This window comes from Herpailurus yagouaroundi, unplaced genomic scaffold, assembly GCF_014898765.1.
Source record: "Herpailurus yagouaroundi ecotype Mexico unplaced genomic scaffold, PumYag 321, whole genome shotgun sequence".
In the NCBI taxonomy this organism is placed as follows: Eukaryota; Metazoa; Chordata; class Mammalia; order Carnivora; family Felidae; genus Herpailurus; species Herpailurus yagouaroundi.
In genome coordinates, this window is record NW_024412538.1 from 90,450 (window position 1) to 108,183 (window position 17,734).

Consider the following 17,734-nt stretch of genomic DNA (forward strand, 5'->3'; position numbering starts at 1 on the left):
TCTGGGGTCTCCCTGGTCCACGCCCAGGGCCACGTTGCCCGCCGCAGCTCCCAAGCACGGGCCCCCCTGTGGTGGGCACGGGCGGCACTCTTCAGGGGCCCGGTGCTACTTAGCCAAGCACTCGGGCAGCTCTGCTTTCACCAGCTGAGCGCTCCAAGGACAGGCTGGCCACTGGCAGACGCCTCCAGGGCCAGAGGCAAATAAGCACCCACGACCAAAATAGCTGTCAGATGACCAGAGGGCCCGCTCGCCACCTTTGGCCCAAAGGCGAGCTGCTCACAGCAGCCGCAGCTAAAAATAAACGAGAAGGGCACCCATCTTTGGGAGAATCGCAACGGGAGAGCACCGTCCTGCCTTCGGGCCGCCACAGGCAGGCACAATGAGGTCGCTACGCTTCATTTCTGCTGAGGCCCTGGTGTCTCACCCCCAGGTGGCCAAGCAGAGCCTGGATGGTGTGGCCCACAATCTCTACCCACTCCTGTTCAAAGCCAGCTACTTGCTGGAGCAGGCAGAGGTGATCCGCACCCTGCTGGAGCGCTGGCCGCTGGAGGAGTTCTGGCTGAGTGCGCTGCTCGGGCCGCGCTCGGAACCCCCGGAGGACTTGCGGGACCGCGCCTGCCGGGCCTGCCTGGAGGCCTGTGTGCAGGGCCTCGCGGACCACGTGCTCCGGGCCGGGGGCCCGAGGCGGCTGCGGGTGGCAGACCTCACAGGCATCCGAGACGTGCAGGTGCAGCAGTGCCCCTGTGGCAGGGCGCTGGGCAGGTGGGGCCGCACGGAGCTGCTGGCCAGGACCTGCTGCCGGCTGCAGGCAGAGCCCCTGGTGGCCCAGCGCCCCATCCAGGTCCTTGCTGACCTCTTTGTCACAGAGGGCAACTTCAAGGTGGTGGTGCAGGCCCTGGGGCCATCAGGCCCTGCCCCACTGCGTGTGCACTGCCTTTCTTTCCGCGCTGACAGCCTGGGCCCCAGCCAGCTGCTGCACGTGCTGCGTCTGGCCGGGCCGGGTGAGCTGCGCAGGCTCGAGGTGGTGCACAACGTGCGGCTGCATGCGGGACACGTGCAGCAGCTGCTGGCCCAGGTGGGCTTCCCCCAGCTGGCCTCGCTCACCCTGCCTGCCAAGGCCTTCGACGCACCCCCCACCAGCACCCCAACCCCCGACGGCGAGGACCCCCTCCTCACCTCCATCGCCTGGGAGCTCAGCCAGATGACCCAGCTCACAGAGCTGAGCGTGGCCTTCTCCACCCTGACAGGGAAGATTCGGAAACTGCTTGGGTGAGTCTGGGGTGACGGGACGGAGGGCAGGCCGGGTTAGCGGTGTCTCTGTTCACAGCTACTCAGCGTGGGTCTGGGTGACACGGGGCCCTCTCAGCGGCCAGGCGGAAGATGCACAAGAGACCTACCTGCAGATGGGACCTGGCAGTTTACAAGGGCACAAGTTTCCCGGCTCCCTCCATCTTTACTCTGTGAGGGCCCAGAGCAGCAGGAGGGCACAGACAGAGGCGTGTGACCCAGGGGGGTTAGGTTGCGTGTAGCCTGGCAACACAGGGAACTCAAGGAGGACTGGTTTTGGTTAGTGGGCAGAAGAGAAAATTAGCAAAACGAACAACATACAAGTGACTATGTTATATTGTATTAATTATCTGTCTCATAACAAATTACCCCCACACTGGCCTATGGTGGGCCACAAGCTCCATCAGAGCCCAGCACAACTTGGGTCTACTCTTGTGGTCTCCTCTGAAGGCTTGGTAGGCCGGGAGGGTTAGGCCATCCACTTCCAAGTTCAGTGTGAGGCTGTTGGCAGGTGGCCTCTGCACCTCGGCTGCTGGGAGTCCTCACGACAGAGAGGCTGATCTGAGAACCAGAGGTCACCCAGCTAGAAGCTCTTGAGACCGATGTGTCCACACTTCTGCATACCTTGTTGGTTTGGAGCTAGTCGACGGGTCCATCCACGTGAGGGGAGGACACCACACAAGGGCGGGAGCACCAGGAAGGTCAGGGTTCCACCTGGTTGGTGACTGGCCATGAACATAGAAAATTAAACTTCTTTCTTGAGCCAGTGGGGGTGAAGATGTGGCTTCTAGTTTAGGGAGTCCTTGGCTTACAGATGTTTCTCTTCTATACAAAGGAACCCCAGAAGCTGCTGGCCAAGGGCTGCCCTCACCTTTCCTTCTCTTTCCTAACCCTCCTCCTTCACCCTGCCTACCCCAGACCCCCCCACCCCTGGTCTTCTGTCCCAGGTCTCCTAGAGAGAGAAAAATGAGGGCTCCCTTCCTCCTTTCCTCCTGTCCCCAGTCTCCTGACATAAGAAAGGATGGTTCTGAGCTCATGTATGAATAAACTCCGGCATGTATATGGTGGCTGGCTCTTTGAGACCCTCAGGACAGTCCTGCATTTCTGGCCTAGGTCCTCAGCCTGGATGTGCCTTTGCTACTGGGGGAAATTGGTTCCACAAGCCAGATGACCCATCACCGGCCCAGCAGGGCCATCTTGCTAGCTCAGCCCCTGACAGGCTTTCCCGTCTCCCACCACACTCTGACCCTCCACTGGTAGAGTATGTCCTCCCACGTGAGTTTCAGTCTGGCTGATTGTCAACAGCCTGGTGAGGCCCCAGGGAGGTCCCAGCATGACGTGTGTCAGGCTAAACAAGCGTAAGACTGGGGGCGGGGGGGTGGGGTCGTTGGTGGTGGTGGTAGTCGGGGAAGGCTCACTCCCTGGCGTGACTTTGAGCAGAGACCCAGAGCATTGAATAGGCAGACTGTGCGGTGGCCTGGACAGAGGCGCAAAGGGCCCAAGCTGGTAATATGGAGGGATCAGGCATCAGCAGGGAGAAGGTTGGGGTTGGTAGGCAGGGCAGTGTGAGAGAGGGGAGTAGGGGAGGGGAGGAAAGGAAGAGAGAAAGTCCTTGGAGGTTCTGAGCAGGAAGAAGATGTGGTCGCGTTCGTATTCACAAGGGCTTCTCGGGCTTCTTTGGCCCACACGATAGACCTGGATGGAGGGGCCGGGAAAAGGACAAGCATGGTGGGCTCTCAGCACCCAGGAAGTACAGGTGCAGGGGCAGGGGGCAGGAGGGGTGGCAGAGAACAGGACCCCATATACTCTCCTGCACTGAGTGCTCAGCCTGATGGCACCAGACCCGGGCCCAGCATCACCCGGGCAGGGTGGGCTGAGGATGTGCATTCTTCACAAGTCCCGGGGCGCAAGGGCCCTTCCTGACTTTGAGAACTGCCCACCAGAGCAGGGTTTACCCCGGCTGTGCATTTGCTGATGCCGGGCCACCTACCCCACTTACATTAGAACACGGGAGGGTCTTTAGGTCCCAGCAAGGCTAGGGCTGGACTAGATGGCTCCATGGCTCTTCCCCGCCCTAAAGTTGTGAGGGCTTCCTCTCTTTGTTCATAGTGAAGCTAGCTGTTTTGTGCCAGCTCATGTGCACCTCACTGCCCCACGGCAAGTACATGAGCAGACACGGTGAGGGGTTGACAAAACAGATTTAACATTTTAGGAACTGAAGACAAAGGCCAGACCTGTCTTGGGCTAAGTTAATTCTTCTCTACACTTGGTCACACCACTGGTTCAAGACTCAGCTCTGCCATCACAGCCCCAAACTGTCCACAGACAGGAGGCAAATGAATTACCCTAGTTCTAACAACACTTTATTTATGGACACTGAAAACTGAATTTCATATTATTTTCACATGTCACAGAGTATCTTTCTTCTTTTGATTTGTTCCAATGTTTACAGATATAAAAACCATTTTAGTCTTAGGCTGAATAAAACAAGGCAGGAGTGGATTCAGCCTTTGGGCCATGGTCCGCTGACCCATGAGATAGAATTCACCTTTATTCCTCCCAGAGCTCCTTGCGGGGATCTCCTTTCACCTGTGCTCTTTTCCGCCCCGCCCCTAGCCCCCTGAGGACACCGCTGAGGGTCCTGGACCTGGCCAACTGCTCCCTGAACCACGCGGACATGGCCTTCTTGGCAGACTGTGCCCACAGCATGTGTCTGGAGGTGCTGGACCTCAGTGGGCACAGCCTGTTCAGCCTGTTCCCCTCAACCTTCTTCAGGCTGCTGGGCCGGGCTGCCCAGACACTGAGGATTCTCACCCTGGAGGAGTGCAGCATCGAAGACAGCCACATGAGCATGCTGATATTGGCCCTGAGCCCTTGCCACGAGCTCTGTGAGCTTCGCTTCCTGGGGAACCCACTGTCGGCCCGGGCCCTGAGGCGCCTCTTCACAGCTCTCTGTGAGCTGCCGAAGCTTCGGTGCGTAGAGTTCCCAGTGCCCAAGGACTGCTACCCTGAGGGCACCGCCTACCCCCAGGATGAGCTGGCCATGTCCAAATTTGACCAGCAGAAATACAATGTGATTGCTGAGGACCTCCGGGCTGTGCTGCTTAGGGCTGGCCGGGGGGACATCCAAGTCTGCACGCCCCTCTTTGGAAGTTTTGACCCAGATATCCAAGAAACAAGCAATGAACTTGGAGCTTTCTTGCTGCAAGCTTTCAAAACTGCTCTAGAAAACTTTTCTAGAGCGTTGGAACAAATGTAGTAGGCGCTTGAGCAGGCCAAAGGGGGCCTTGTAGTTCAGCTGCACGACACCCCGGGCATCCTGAGTCAGCAGGCTTGGGCATCTGCTCCCCCGGCCACCACCATTTGAAGCATCTCTTAGTGAAACTCGTGTGTGACATCCATTAAGCACTAGAGGAGTGGAAACTCTGGCTCCAGGAAAGGTGACTCAAGGCCACTTTGGTGTCAGAGCTCCAGGGGGACCCACGAGCTGTCCGCCACCGTGGTAGTGGTGAACAGCGGAGCAGTGCTGGGCAGGATGGGAGCAAGGAGAGGGAGCCCAGACATCAGGCCAGGGCCAGGAAGACACCAGAACCTGTCACAGAACAGGTTGTCTGTACCACGTCTGGGTGGTTTGAGTGATTGAGTCCTGATGCATAAATGCTTAATTACAATGTCGGGGCTAGGTTTCTGTTAAGATCTGACTCATACGAAGGGCTGAGTGTTAGGATGATTACATACTAATAAAACAGCAGTGTGACTTATTCGGACGTGGCTTTAATTTCAACGCAATTTGTATTTTTTTAAGTATCTAAGAATATGAAAATGAAACGTTTTCTCAAGACAGAGGCTAGGGCTTGATGGGGCCACGCCTCCTCACACCATAACCACCAAGTTCTCAATGGGGGTTTGAATGACTGTGTGAGCAGGCTCTGTCTTGTGTCCAACAGCAGGTCCCTCCTCCCCCCGGGTGAGTCCCTCTCCGGGTATGTCCCATGCCTTTCTCTCCACAACCAAGTGGGGCTGCCTAAGATGTGGGGCTCCCGAGTGACAGCTGTCTCAGGATTCTGCTTACTGAGGAAGGCAATAAGGTTCCTCCTGGGTCTTTCAGGAAAGGAGGACATCCAACCAGGGGGCAGGAGGGAAGAGGTGACATCTAACTCCCCTTGCCCCTCAGATCTGCTTTCTGAGCCACCACCCTCACTGCTCTGCTCACCCTCGGCCATCTCCACAGGTCCATCCTGCTGGCAAAGTCTCTGAACCCTATTTCAGGCACATGGAGTTTGTTATTTTAAGAAGGTCTCGAAAAGAGGGTAGTCACAGAGCAAAATTTTGCAGTGATTTCATTCTAACTCTAAGGAGTGAATTAATTGAAACTGTTTGTGTCTGTGGCTGGCAGGATAGGACCCAGCACGTACATGGGCAGCTGTGGCGGAGATGGGCCCAGGGGTGCTGTGGTGACTGAAGCAGGAGGTAGGCATGCAGGCGTCTGCTGGTAGCGAATGTTCCTGACGGCTCCCGCTCCTGGTGCCCCTGAAGAACGAACGCATGAAAGCCAAAGAGGATGGTGGGGGCGGGAGGCACAGTCAGAGCAACTCTGAAGCATGTGAAGCAGCCAAGCAGGACCTGTGCCTCCTGTGCCATCGTGGTGCCTGTCGTTCACTTGTTCCCGCGGACCTGCTGGGCCCCAACCCCGAAAGTGCCATTTCTGGCCACGATGGGTTTTTGCCACACCTGCCCAGCCTGGGAATCAGAGGCTCTGACGATGCCCATGTGATGTCGGTCCCAGGAATCCTGCCAGGGCCCAGGCACATCCCTGTGCTTTTCATGCCGGGGAGGGCACGGCTCCAACCCAAGGGCAAACTGTGGGGACAAGAAAACCCATCCTGCAGGTGGAGAGCGGGGCAGAGGGCCGGGTGTCAAGAGGTTGCGAAGGTGCCACATGGCAGCTCGACTGTCTCTCCTCCTGGTGAAGCTTAGGGGCCTATCACTGCCCAAATCTACCCAGTCTTCCTAGGGGCCAGACACCTGAATTAAGCAGGAACAGTGTGAGGACCACGATGGACACTGGGAAACGTCTTTCCAGGACATCAGGGACATGGTCTTTGCTCCCCCCAAGTCCTTTGTGGTGGCTTAATCATCGCACATCCTCCAGGAAGTCAGCGCTGCTTCCTGTTGCCTATCCTGGCAAAGAGGGAGTGCAGATTCAGGGGCTTCCACTTGGTCCTTCCTACCCTGCTTTTGTTCCAGATGCTTCTTTCCAGTTGGACACTCCAGACGAGGAGAGATCGACTGATCCAAGGAACCCTCTGTGCGGGGGACGTGGCCAGAAGACCTGGAGACGTGAGCCTGTGGCTCTTAGTATTACTCACGCTGTCTCTTTCCTTCTCATTTTGTGGCTTGAGCAACACCCTGATCAGTTGCCACCCACTAGACCCTATGACTCCATCTCTATCATTGGCCACCGCGGCAGCTCCCTATGGGTGAAGGCTGTCTTCTGGGTCTTGATGCCCATCACAGCGATTCCACCCACCTGCCCCTGCCAGTCCTGAATGCCATCAGCCTGGGGCCCAAACCCACCCACAACATCACCGCCACCAGTGGGCCTCACTTACAACAGCAGCCCTGGCCTGTGGGCAGCAGGCACTGCCGAGCTACTCAGTGGTGCCAGAGCCCTTTTCTCAGCACCTCAGTGGGGGCAGCAGCATCTGCCCTCATGTGATAAACCCTCTCAACACCCCCTCCACGCCTCCATGAGCCTCTGTGCTTTTGGCTCCGGGCAGCCTGGCACTCATCCCCCACTGGCCGCAGGTTGCCCACAAGCGGCCAGTGTCCTTGCGAGGACATTATACGCAGGGATACAGGGGAGTCCCCCACAGCGGGGTGCCCTGCCCCACCCTTAGACGCACCCCCCCGCCCCCCCGCCGTGAAGCCCAGGTCCTCTTAGGTGCAGCCATTTCCCCCTGGAGCAGGACTTGCCAGTGGCGGGGGCAGGGGGTCTGCGGGAGGGGCTCAGACGCGATGCTTCCCCGCAGTCTGCACCCTGACAAGACCCTGACTTGCCAGGGAGTCTGCAGAAGGTGGATTTCCCTCAGAGCTGCCGCAGAGGCAGTCGATGGTTGGCACACGAAGCCTCGTTTTCTCGTCGAGACTTCCTCTGATGTTAACAAAGGCCACACACCTTGACTTCCCTGCACCCTCTCCATTCGAATGCCGTAGGAGCATAGAACCCCCCCCCCCCCGGTTCCCAAACTGCCACGCACGGGAATAGAACAGGTAATACGCAAGCTTAGGAGGCCCCGGAAGAGAAAGACCAAAGCAAACATGCACACGCGAAGCAGAGAAGCCACTGAGCCAAGGCTGCTGACAGGTGCTGCCGTTTCTGGCTCCTCTCTGAGGGACTGGCCTGCACTGTCCACTCCTGCCCTGAGGGTTCTGTGTCATGTCTTCGAGTAAGCCACCCCCTTGTTACTGTCTCACGTAGCTTGGATTGATCTCTGTTACTTGCAGCCAGAGTCCTAATCCGGAGAGAAAGGGAGCAGCTGTTTTTGTCACTGCTGGAAGAGAGGAGCACCTTGTGTCGGTGAGCAACAGCCCACTTAGGCGGGTCCGGGCACATCCGGAGGCCCGGCTCTGGCTGCGCACAGCCCTCCCGGCAAGCTCTGTGACATCTCTCTGGCCTCTCCAGCTCCGGCTGAGCTGGGTGGGGTCCCCTGCTCCCTCACAAGATAGCTTAGTGAGCACACGCCGTGGCTGAGTCTTTACCAGTGCCCGCGTGTCTGCTTCACATCGGCTTTCCTGAAGTGACACTAAAACGGGGGAACTAATGACAAACTTTTCCTCCCTCTCCTTAAAGAGATGATCTTGGTAAACTGTTCGGCCATCAGACCTTTGAACAATCCCACACAGAAATACTCCATTACGTAGTTTAATTAAATATAACTTCTCTTTTCAAAAACACACAGGTTCTTGGGTGAAGACTTCCCTGTCATAACTACGCATCATTGGTGCGTTTGCAGAATTACTTTGTCACCATGAAATCAACAACTTCCTCTGCCAGCCAGTTATAGACAGACACAACCGTACACACACAAAGAAATACGTGGAAGAATTCTGATCTGTCTCTTTGAACTTTAACAAGGGGGGAAAGGCATGTTTAACATAAATTGAGTGGGATTAATCTATAGCACTGTTTCATTTTGGGGACATTCAGGTCAAACCCTGTGCCTTCCAACTTTATTCCAAAGTGAAGCACACTGAAGTAGGCACTTCCACAGGAAGCAGAGGCTGAACACAGCCCCGCCCCTGCCCCGTCCAAGCCCTTCCTGTGGAAATCACTGCAACCCCACCCACAATAACCTGGAGTCCCCAAATCAATTAAAATCACAGGCTGTGAAATGACCCCTCTTCTTGACTGCCACAGAGACAGGCTCCCTCCAGGGACGGGAGCGTCAGTCTGAGAATTTCCAGAAAGCAGCCTGGACAAATGATGATGTTTGACTCTCAAGTCCCCACAAATCTTGCACACGTATCAAACAGCTCCTGGCTCCGATCCTTTTTCTGTTTTAAACACTTTTCTTTCAGTAATGTTCTACTGTAGCCTCTTAGTCCACACATATTTTGCTGTATCTGTGAAGTCATCACATAGGCATGACATGGTGTAAACATTTCGAGCCTAATAAAAAATCAGCGTGAAAAGGGATGGCATCAGATTAACCCTCGATGAAACTTGCTAATGGAAGGCAGCTGTGCCACAAGATACGCACTTGGCCTAACATAACTTTCTGTAGAAAGTTTGTCTTTCTGATTTTGCAGTATCAAGCCAGTGTCTAAACTGCCTTGAATTATCTGAACATAGTTATCGAGCTATCGGAGGCTAGGCTGAGAGCACGTTGGATGTTAGAAAATAGGATGAGGGTTAATAATTCACCTTGAAAGTTACCTGCCGAATGGCTGGCTGAACTTTCCTCATTTTAAAGAAAAAACCAAGGGGAAAGAAGTGGTTTATGCAAGGACACCTGAAAAATCAGAGTAAAACTGAACGTACACCACTCCAGGCAAGGATATAATGCACCAGCAAATACAAATAACCAGAGTTTTTTAGGTCAGGTTTACCTGAATAAGTTATTTCTGTTTGGATCGAGGAGTGGCAATGGAGCAGAAAGGTGACATTAGGAGTCGCTGGAGAAGAAAAGCAGGCAACTGTCCTGCGCAGAGCACAGCAGCTAAGAGCAGAGCCTGGGGCGGAGGACCCCGGCTACTCGGGGGGACTTACCGTAGCTCTGAGCCACTTTCTCATGTCTGAAATGCTCCCAGTGATTAAAAACCACACACAAGCATAAATGATGCAGATCCAGAGTGCCGCTAAGTACTCGGCAAAACTTGGTCCCTAGACCGAATCCAGTTCGTGATATTCCCCTGCTATTAAACATTGTTTTTTGTCAGCTTGCATTTGTAAAAGTTTGTCTCCCTACCACAGACAGGCGGGCAGGCTGGGTGGAAACAGGGTTCAAAAGCAGACCTCAATCTAGCTGCTCCTGGGCCTCTCACTACCAAGCAACTGGCAGTTCCGGAGCCACACTGCCCGGGCAGCCTCTCCTGACCCTAGCTCAGCTGCCTCGCCTGTACGGGAGGCCACAGGTCTTCCAAAGGACTGTTGCAAGGCTGGCCCCTGGCTGGCACAGGGAACCTGGATTTGGGGAGGGTCCCCCTGCCACGACCAGGAAGAGCAGCCCAGTGTGTCTAAACTTCGTGCAGTTTGAGGTAACACTGACTTCCCTTCTGCGAGTCTGCAATCTGGGACGCCAGGCAGAGATTGGCTGTCTCCGGGGTCCCAGGTTGGTGACAGTTCATAGTCCTTGCCGGTGTGGGGGACAGGGGAGCACTCCCATGACCCCCCTGGGAGATGACTCTGGAAGCTGCATAAGCTCCTCCCTTGGTCCCATGTGCCTTTCCTTCTGCTGCATTTGCTACACACCCTTCCCATGTACTAAGATTAGGGGTGGGATTATGGGGGCGATGTGTGAAAGGCTGATTCACATTAGCTTTGTGAAAAATGGACCATGAGTGCCTACCTTTTTTTAGTTTGTGGCGAAAAGGGAGATAATCTATGCAAAAACATTTTATAAAGAGTGAAGAATTACACACATAGGTGGCATTGTTGCTTTTATATGGCAAGTGTTTTTATTAGATGTCATTGCAAATACATAGCATGTGCTAACTGAACATGGACACAAGCCAGATGCAAAACACATACCAAGGTTATCAACTGAATACAGGAAACACTTTCTTTCCCTTTGGTGGGAGAGACCCTCACAATAGCATGAATCCTCAATAATATTACTATTTTCTGTCATCATCATTAGGCAGTTCTGTTACCTGACAACTTTTATTTATAATTCTAGGAAAGAGAAAATTGGAGGAGAAAACAATTATTTACGGAGTGATAAAAACAGACAGAACACTACTGAGAATCAGTACTGTATTTGACTTTCTTAAAAACAATCTTACCCTATAGCGCAGATATGAGGTTACACTGTTCAGCCTAATAAAATATTACAGCTTAAAAAAAAAATCCTCCTGAGAAACTGCATCTTTAAGAGCTGAAAAGCATCAAGGAAGCGGGACCCTGTGTCCCGCTCAGAGGGTGGTGGGAGTGGAAGAACACTCGGTCGACAGTGCTACACGCGCACGCGGCAGAAGGAAACCAGAAAATGATACCCCGAGACGCCGCAGCGTGGTGAAGACGGCATGCCTCACTCCTGCCCTACTTCTCTAGTATGGCTTTCTCGACTGCCTTGTACTTCTTCAGTTCAACAATCAGTTCCCAATATTTGAGATACAACCACATGAGTCTCCCATTCTGGCGTCTGTTGGTATTCCAGACATCGCCACAGTATGTGTCGTGCTTAAATATGTCGGTCAAGCCGGCTGCCATGTGCAGGTCGGTGGCAACCGGGTCAGTGGATGCTCGGACCAGCAACCTCTTCTCTATCTCCAGCCGCCTGCTGCGAGGGAGGAGCAGGCTGCAGTAGATGCTCTGTCTTTCCGTAAGAGCATCTTCAAACTCTTTCAGCACAAGCCTGGCCCTCCTCTGCCAGTCTTCTTCCTTTTCCAGGAAGCTCAGGTATGTGCTTCTCAAGGGCTGCAGCTGTCTCTTTTCTTGCATGACCTGAGCCCGCTCCTGTTCCAGAAGCTTCTTTTCTTCTACCAACTTGCGCCCCTGAGAGATAAGGGCTTCTCGGTAACTAGTTGTTCTGTTTTGTTCTTTTTCAAGTTCCAAAGACAAGTGAGCAACCGCACGCCGGTTTTCGGAGATCACGGCGTGGTACTTTGCTTCAAGATCCCGCTGGAAAGCAGCCGTTCTCTGATGGTACGCTTCTCTCTCTTTTTCTATTTCTTTCTGGGACTCCCTAGACCAAATCCAACCTGACAGGAATAAATTAGAAGAGACATTTAATGAAAAGTCAGAGTTGAAGTTCTGTAAGCTTTATTTTTAAAAAGCATGAAAACAAAAAGGCACAAAGCAGCTAAGAACAACATTTCAATAAAATCTTAAGCCCTGAGAGATACAGATAACATTTGGTACGAAACCACATAGCAAGCAAAGTCCACATCTTAAAATCAGACAGGGGTTCCCAAAAGGCAAGTGTGACAAGGCTGCTGACAGTTCCCTTTTCAGCCTCATCTCCTACAGCAAAGAAAGTCTACCACTGCTTTCTTTTGCTCTCAAACCCACCACCACTGCCCACTCTGACTACAGTGCATACGCTACTGGCAAGGTTTAAAAGTTCAGCGCGCCTGCGTGGCTCTGTCAGTTAAGTGTCCGACTCTTCATCTCAGCTCAGGTCATGATCTCATGGTTTGTGAGTTTGAGCCCCGTGTCAGGCTCTGCACTGACAGCATGGAGCCTGCTTGGGACTCTCCGTCTCCCCCTCTCTCTAACTCTACCCCACGCGCGTGCACACCCTCTCTCTCTCTCAAGAGAAATAAACAAACTTATAAATAAATAAATAAAAGTTAATATAGCTATGCTTCATGTATTGTTGGCTGGTGATTACAGAACTGAGTAATTTCAAAGTGCACTCAGCCTTGCCTGGTCATCACTAGTAAGCAGCTGAAGTCAAAGAGGCTTGCTTCTGTTCTGACAAGGGGTGCATAAAAATAAGGTGGAGTAAGAGGTCCAACCTCAAGACAGGCCTGGCCCCCTTTCCCCAGCACGGAAACTCGAACGTCACAAACATGGGGCAGACCGAGGGGCAGCCAGGCCTCTGCCGTCTGCTGTGTGGACAAATTTCAGCCCCGGGGAGGTTCTCTGGGGGTTTCCATCCCCCAGCACTCAAGCTGGTGTCCTCACCATTTGGTTCTCCTTCTCCCAGGTCCCTTGGGAATCTTCACTGGTCTATGACACCTGCAGCCACCCCAATTCTATAAGCATAGAAACAAACGTATTCCTTCCTCAACTAAAAACAGCCTCTAGTCCTATTTCACTTGGTAACTGACACTTGAAAAAACATATCTTTATGTCTTCCTTTGGCCCAAGTTCACAGGCAGGGGAAGTGACCAGTAGAGCAACAGTTACAATACCATTTGATAAGCACAGAGAGGTATGTGTGAAGAGGGAAGGAAAGGACTATTTCAGCGTGGAGTGCAGTCAGGGAGGGCACAAGTCTGGAAGAATGAGGAGCAGCTGGTAGGAAAGGTCCCTGTAGGTAGAACAAACAGGGGCAGGAGCGGGCACCACGTGTTCTGAGCCGACTGCCTCCAGGAGCCGACAGGCCTGGGCTGCAGGGATTACATCAAGGAGGAGCTGGAGCAGACTCTGGACGTCAGCAGGTGCTGAACAGAATCCTCACAGACGCTCATAAGAAGTAGGAGAGTTGGGGGTGCAAGAGAGAGCAGAGGGTCAAGGAGGGAACCAGAGTCAGGGAGCCACTCCTGCCTTAACCCAGGTATGATCTAATAAAAGTACCACAACTGAAACACAGAACAAGTGGCGACTGATACAGAACACACAGAACTGAACATCAGGCCACACGGTGCAGGCTGATGACTGGGAAGTTTGGGGTAGGTGGCAATGAATCACGAAGGCCTCCATGAAGAGATGGGACAGGGATGTGACACATAATAGGTAAGATTACCAGGGAGGCGTGCAGAGGAAAGTGTGGAGGCAGAATGGAAGTCTGAGAAATCTTTTTTCTTTTAATGTTTTTGTTTTTAAATATTTATTTAGAGAGAGTGAGTGAGCAGGAAAGGTGCAGAGAGAGGGGGAAAGAGAGAATCCCAAGCTGGCTCCATGCTGTAAGCCAGAGCCCAATATGGGGCTCAAACCCCCAAACCGTGAGATCATTACCTGAACTGAAACCAGAGTTGGATGGTTAACCAACAGAGCCACCCAGGCGCCCTGGAAGTCTGAGAAACCTTCAGTCTGGGTCTGATCTTGGAGAACTCTGCCTTAGGACTCTGGCTAGACAAAACTGTTTGCAGTCCCAGTTTCAGAAGGCAGAGAAGAAAGTTGGGGATCCTGCTTAAAGAAATAGAAGTACTCTTTCCTATTCTTCCTCCTAAGTATTGTCAGAAACCCGGGAACTCCCCTGAACACCACCCGCTGCTCCCCTTGGACGCCAGTGTGATTAAAAGTGAACTAAATGTGACTCTCACCATTTGGCTGCTACGCATGGAAAGGAAATAGGAAGCATCGTTGGGAAGAAAGGGGAGTTGGTTAAGAGGATCCACGAGGAGAGTGGCATATGAACATCAGATCAACACCTGGGAGAATTGTCCAGACAGAATCATTACTCCACCCGGCCCCACCAATGTCATCTGTAAGGCCTTTGCTATGATCGTTGACATGCTGAAAGAAGATATTAACAGCTCCATGACCAACAGCATAGTGGCCAGTAGGCCCCCAGTTACCCTGAGGCTGGTGGTGCCAGCTACCCAGTGTGGCTCCCTGACTGGAAAAGGCAGATATAAGACAGACACCCTGGGGGCCCCAGGTCCAGGTGGCGAGGGGTATGCTGCCCAAAACCACCGAGCGTGCCATTACCATCACTGGTGTGCTGCAGCCTGTCACCAAGTGTGTCAAGTAGATGTGCCTGGTGATGCTGGAGACACTCTCCCCGTCTGTCCAAGGCAGAGTCATCACCACTCTGTACCAGCCCATGCCAGCCGGCTCTCCAGTCATCTGTGTGGACAGCTAAGATCGGTGCAGCGAGTCTGTGGGCTACCCCCATGCCACCCATGACCTGGAGGGACCACCTCTAGATGCATACTCCACTCAAGGACAACACGCCATTTCTCGGATTGATCTGGCCAAGCCAAACCAGGTGGCAAGACGATAGTCTCACTTTGCCATGATGCATGGCAGGACTGGATTTGCCAGAATTCACTCCAGCTCTCCAGAGGTGAAAGGCTACTGGGCAAGTTTGGATGCATCTATTCAAACTGCCCATGAACTCACCATTCCAAATAATTGGCTGCATAATCAGGTGCCAAGGCGCCAGCATTAATGAGATCTGCCAGATGCCCGGGGCCCAGATCAAAATTGCCAATCCAGTGGAAGGCTCTTCTGCTAAGCAGATTACTATCACTGGTTCTGCTGCCAGTTATTAGCCTGGCCCACTATCTAATCAATGCCAGGCTTTCCTCTGAGAAGAGCATGGGGTGCAGCTAGAACAGTGTAGGTTCACTCGTAACCCCTTTCTGCTGTTTTCCCGTGATCCAATTGTGTAACGTCTGGTCAGTGATTCTAGGTTTCAAATAATTTGTAAGTCTTTAGTTTCTACACTTTATCATCTGCTAAGAATTTATTCATTATTATTTTTTAATGTTTATTCATTTTTGAGGGAGAGAGAAAGAGATGGAGAAGAGTGGGGGAGGGGCAGAGAGCAAGGGAGACACAGAATCCAAAGCAGGCTCCAGGCTCTGAGCTGTCAGCACAGAGCCTGACATGAGGCCCGAACCCATGAACCACTAAATCATGACCTGAGCTGAAGTTGGACTCCCGACTGAGCCACCCAGGCTCTATCATCTGCTAAGAATTTAAATATCGCATTCTCTGTTCAACTGTTAACGCTGGGATCAAGATTTAGTTTTATATGCTTTTCTCTCTTTTTGGTTTTATTTTGGGTTTTTGGCTCATGAATTTCATTTGTTTGTTGATAAGAAATGTTAAGAGTGAAATATTAATAAATTTCAGTTTAGTTCTGTTAAAAAAAAAAAAAAAGAAAAGAAAAAGAAGAAACCCTGGCCATCGTACATACAACAAACATAAGAAGACTCTTGAAGGTAGAGAACCGCAGGCAGACTGGCCAGGGACCTTGGCGCCCAAGGAACACCGTGATGGCGAGTCCCCCGGAGTTTCATTTGCCTCACACATCCCAGACTTGGAGGTGAAATGGCGACGGTGAAGACATTCTTTTAAAAAGCCCCAGCAAAAGTCTGCTCTCTCTGGCCAAAGGACTAGGAAGGTGGCCTAGCAAGACAGAGAGCTTGGACAATAACCACTCTACTCCCACCAAACAGCACAGTCGCTGTGGCTCCATCCCCACCTCACTTGCTGGAGTGGAGGCTGATGGGTACCCCTCCCACTCAGGGGGATGGTGTCAGAGGCGCCATGTCCCCAGAGGATGGGAAGTAACAAGACCCTCCCACCTCTCCCAGCCAGGGAGCATCAGTGGAGACCTGGGGGAGCTGTACCTCCTGCCCAGTGATAATGAGGGGATCCTTCCTTTCTGCGTCTGTGGACCAGCGGCTGAGTGGAGAGCCCGGACTTGCATCCATCGCGGAGAGCCAGGCGGCAGCACCACCCTTCCCCTGCCAGAGGCCTGTCCAAGAAGCCTGCCACAAAATGTCCAAATAAAGGGTCAGGCTCCTAACAGCCAAAATGCACAGGTTTCAATTGAAAATCACTTTTCAGGGGTGCTTGGGTGGCTCAGTCTGTTAAGCGTCCGACTCTTGAGTTCACCTCAGGTCATGATATCATGGTTTGTGAGACTGAGCCCCAGGTCAGGCTCTGTGTTGTAAGTGCAGAGCCTACTTGGCATTCTCTCTCCCTCCTCCACTCACACTCTCTCAAAATAAATAAATAAACATTAAAAAAAAAAAAAAAGAATAGCATCCTCTTCCCCACTGAGCAGTTTAAAAACAAAAAAAAATCACTCTCCATACCCAAAATCGGAAATATCTCAAATTGAATTTAAAAAGAGTATTGGTAGACGCCAATACCGAGATGACAGAGACGTTAGGATTACCTGACAAAGAGTTTAAAGCAGGCATGATAATATACAGCCTAAGCAAAGAAACAGAAGATATATAAAAAAAAAAAAAACCCAAATGAAAATTTTAAAACTGAAAAACACAATAAATGAAATAAAAAAACACAGGAAAAAAAGTGTGGAGAAGGGAGAACCCCGACAAATGGCTAAAATAATAAAATGCAGATGAACACAGACATAAAATACTAACAAATGTAATTCTACAATGTGTGAGAAGGATTACATGGCATGACCAAGTGGAGATTATTCCTAAAATGTAAGAGGCTTCAATATTCAAAAACCCATCAGTGTAATCCGACATGAGTAGCCTAATGAAGAAAATCACATGATCCTATCAATTGCTACAGAAAAACATTTGACGAAACTGAACACCATTCATGATAAAAACACAGAAAGAAACATAAAAACAGAGAGGACTTTCCTCGCCTTGACAAGGAACACCTGTGAAGACCCACAGCTAACATTGCACTTAACGGTACACACTGGACGCTCTTCCTCTAAGATAGGAACTTCTCAAGGGAGGCCTGTAAACGTTAGCCAGTGCAAGAAAAAAGAGGAAAAGGAAATAAAAGACAGATTGGAAAGGAAGAAAGAAAACATTAAGTCTCATACCTTATACTCATAAAAAAAAATTAACTCAAAATGGATCGTGGATTTACGTGTAAAACATTAAGACTAAACTATCAAGAAACAAGAATCTTCAGGATCTACGGATAGCTGAAGAGCTCTCAGGAGGAAAAGCATGACCCATGAAAGAAAAAGTGACACACTGGACGCCATCAAAATTAAAACTTTTGCTCTGTGAAAGCCTCCGTTAAAAGAACGAAAAGACAAGTTACAGAGTGGAAGAAGATACTGGCAAATCAGATACCTAGCAAAGTATGAGAATCTAGAATATAGTAAAAACTCTCAAAACTCAACACGAAAACACAACACAACTAGAAAATCACTGTGAGACTGGAACAGACACTTCATGGAAGAGGCAATGTTATCAGCCATTAGGGAAATGCAAATTAAAGCCACAATGGGCGTAAAATAAAAATAACGGTGACCTCCCCAAATGCTGTGGAGGATGCCAAGAAACTGGATCCCTCACACACTGCTGCTGAGGATGCAAAATGGTACAGCCACTTGGGAAAACATTTTGGCATTTTTTTTTTATTAAAAAAGTT

At 51.5% G+C, this 17,734-nt stretch overlaps 2 protein-coding genes and 1 pseudogene across 4 annotated transcripts in view; 2 read left to right on the forward strand and 1 right to left on the reverse strand.

Annotated features, from left to right (window-relative positions):
- The first annotated feature begins 20 nt into the window (after window positions 1-20).
- LRRC14B (leucine rich repeat containing 14B) lies at window positions 21-5,049 on the forward strand. 2 transcript variants are annotated; one of them, XM_040462449.1, is made up of 2 exons: window positions 21-1,269; window positions 4,063-5,049. In XM_040462449.1, the coding sequence occupies exons 1-2, from the start codon at window positions 380-382 to the stop codon at window positions 4,544-4,546; spliced, it is 1,374 nt and encodes a 457-aa protein (XP_040318383.1). In that variant the 5' UTR covers window positions 21-379; the 3' UTR covers window positions 4,547-5,049. The 2 variants fall into 2 exon arrangements, with proteins under 2 accessions (XP_040318383.1, XP_040318381.1); XM_040462447.1 differs by having other exon boundaries at window positions 49-1,269; window positions 3,904-5,049.
- A 5,392-nt stretch (window positions 5,050-10,441) lies between these two features.
- The window catches only part of CCDC127 (coiled-coil domain containing 127), an 11,349-nt gene continuing 4,056 nt past the window's right edge, over window positions 10,442-17,734 (reverse strand). For both annotated transcript variants that reach the window (XM_040462421.1, XM_040462422.1), the window contains exon 3: window positions 10,442-11,712. In XM_040462421.1, the coding sequence (XP_040318355.1) occupies window positions 11,051-11,712 (662 nt within the window). In that variant the 3' untranslated portion in view covers window positions 10,442-11,050. The remainder of the gene's footprint in view (window positions 11,713-17,734) is intronic.
- Window positions 12,526-15,000, forward strand: LOC121021776 (poly(rC)-binding protein 1-like; annotated as a pseudogene).

What these genes read in the sequence shown, in the direction of transcription:
- LRRC14B (XM_040462447.1), top strand. Translation starts at nt 380, where the DNA reads ATGAGGTCGCTACGCTTCATTTCTGCTGAGGCCCTGGTGTCTCACCCC. An exon ending in AAGATTCGGAAACTGCTTGG is followed by an intron (nt 1,270 to 3,903) that starts GTGAGTCTGGGG and finishes CCCCGCCCCTAG; the next exon opens with CCCCCTGAGGACACCGCTGA.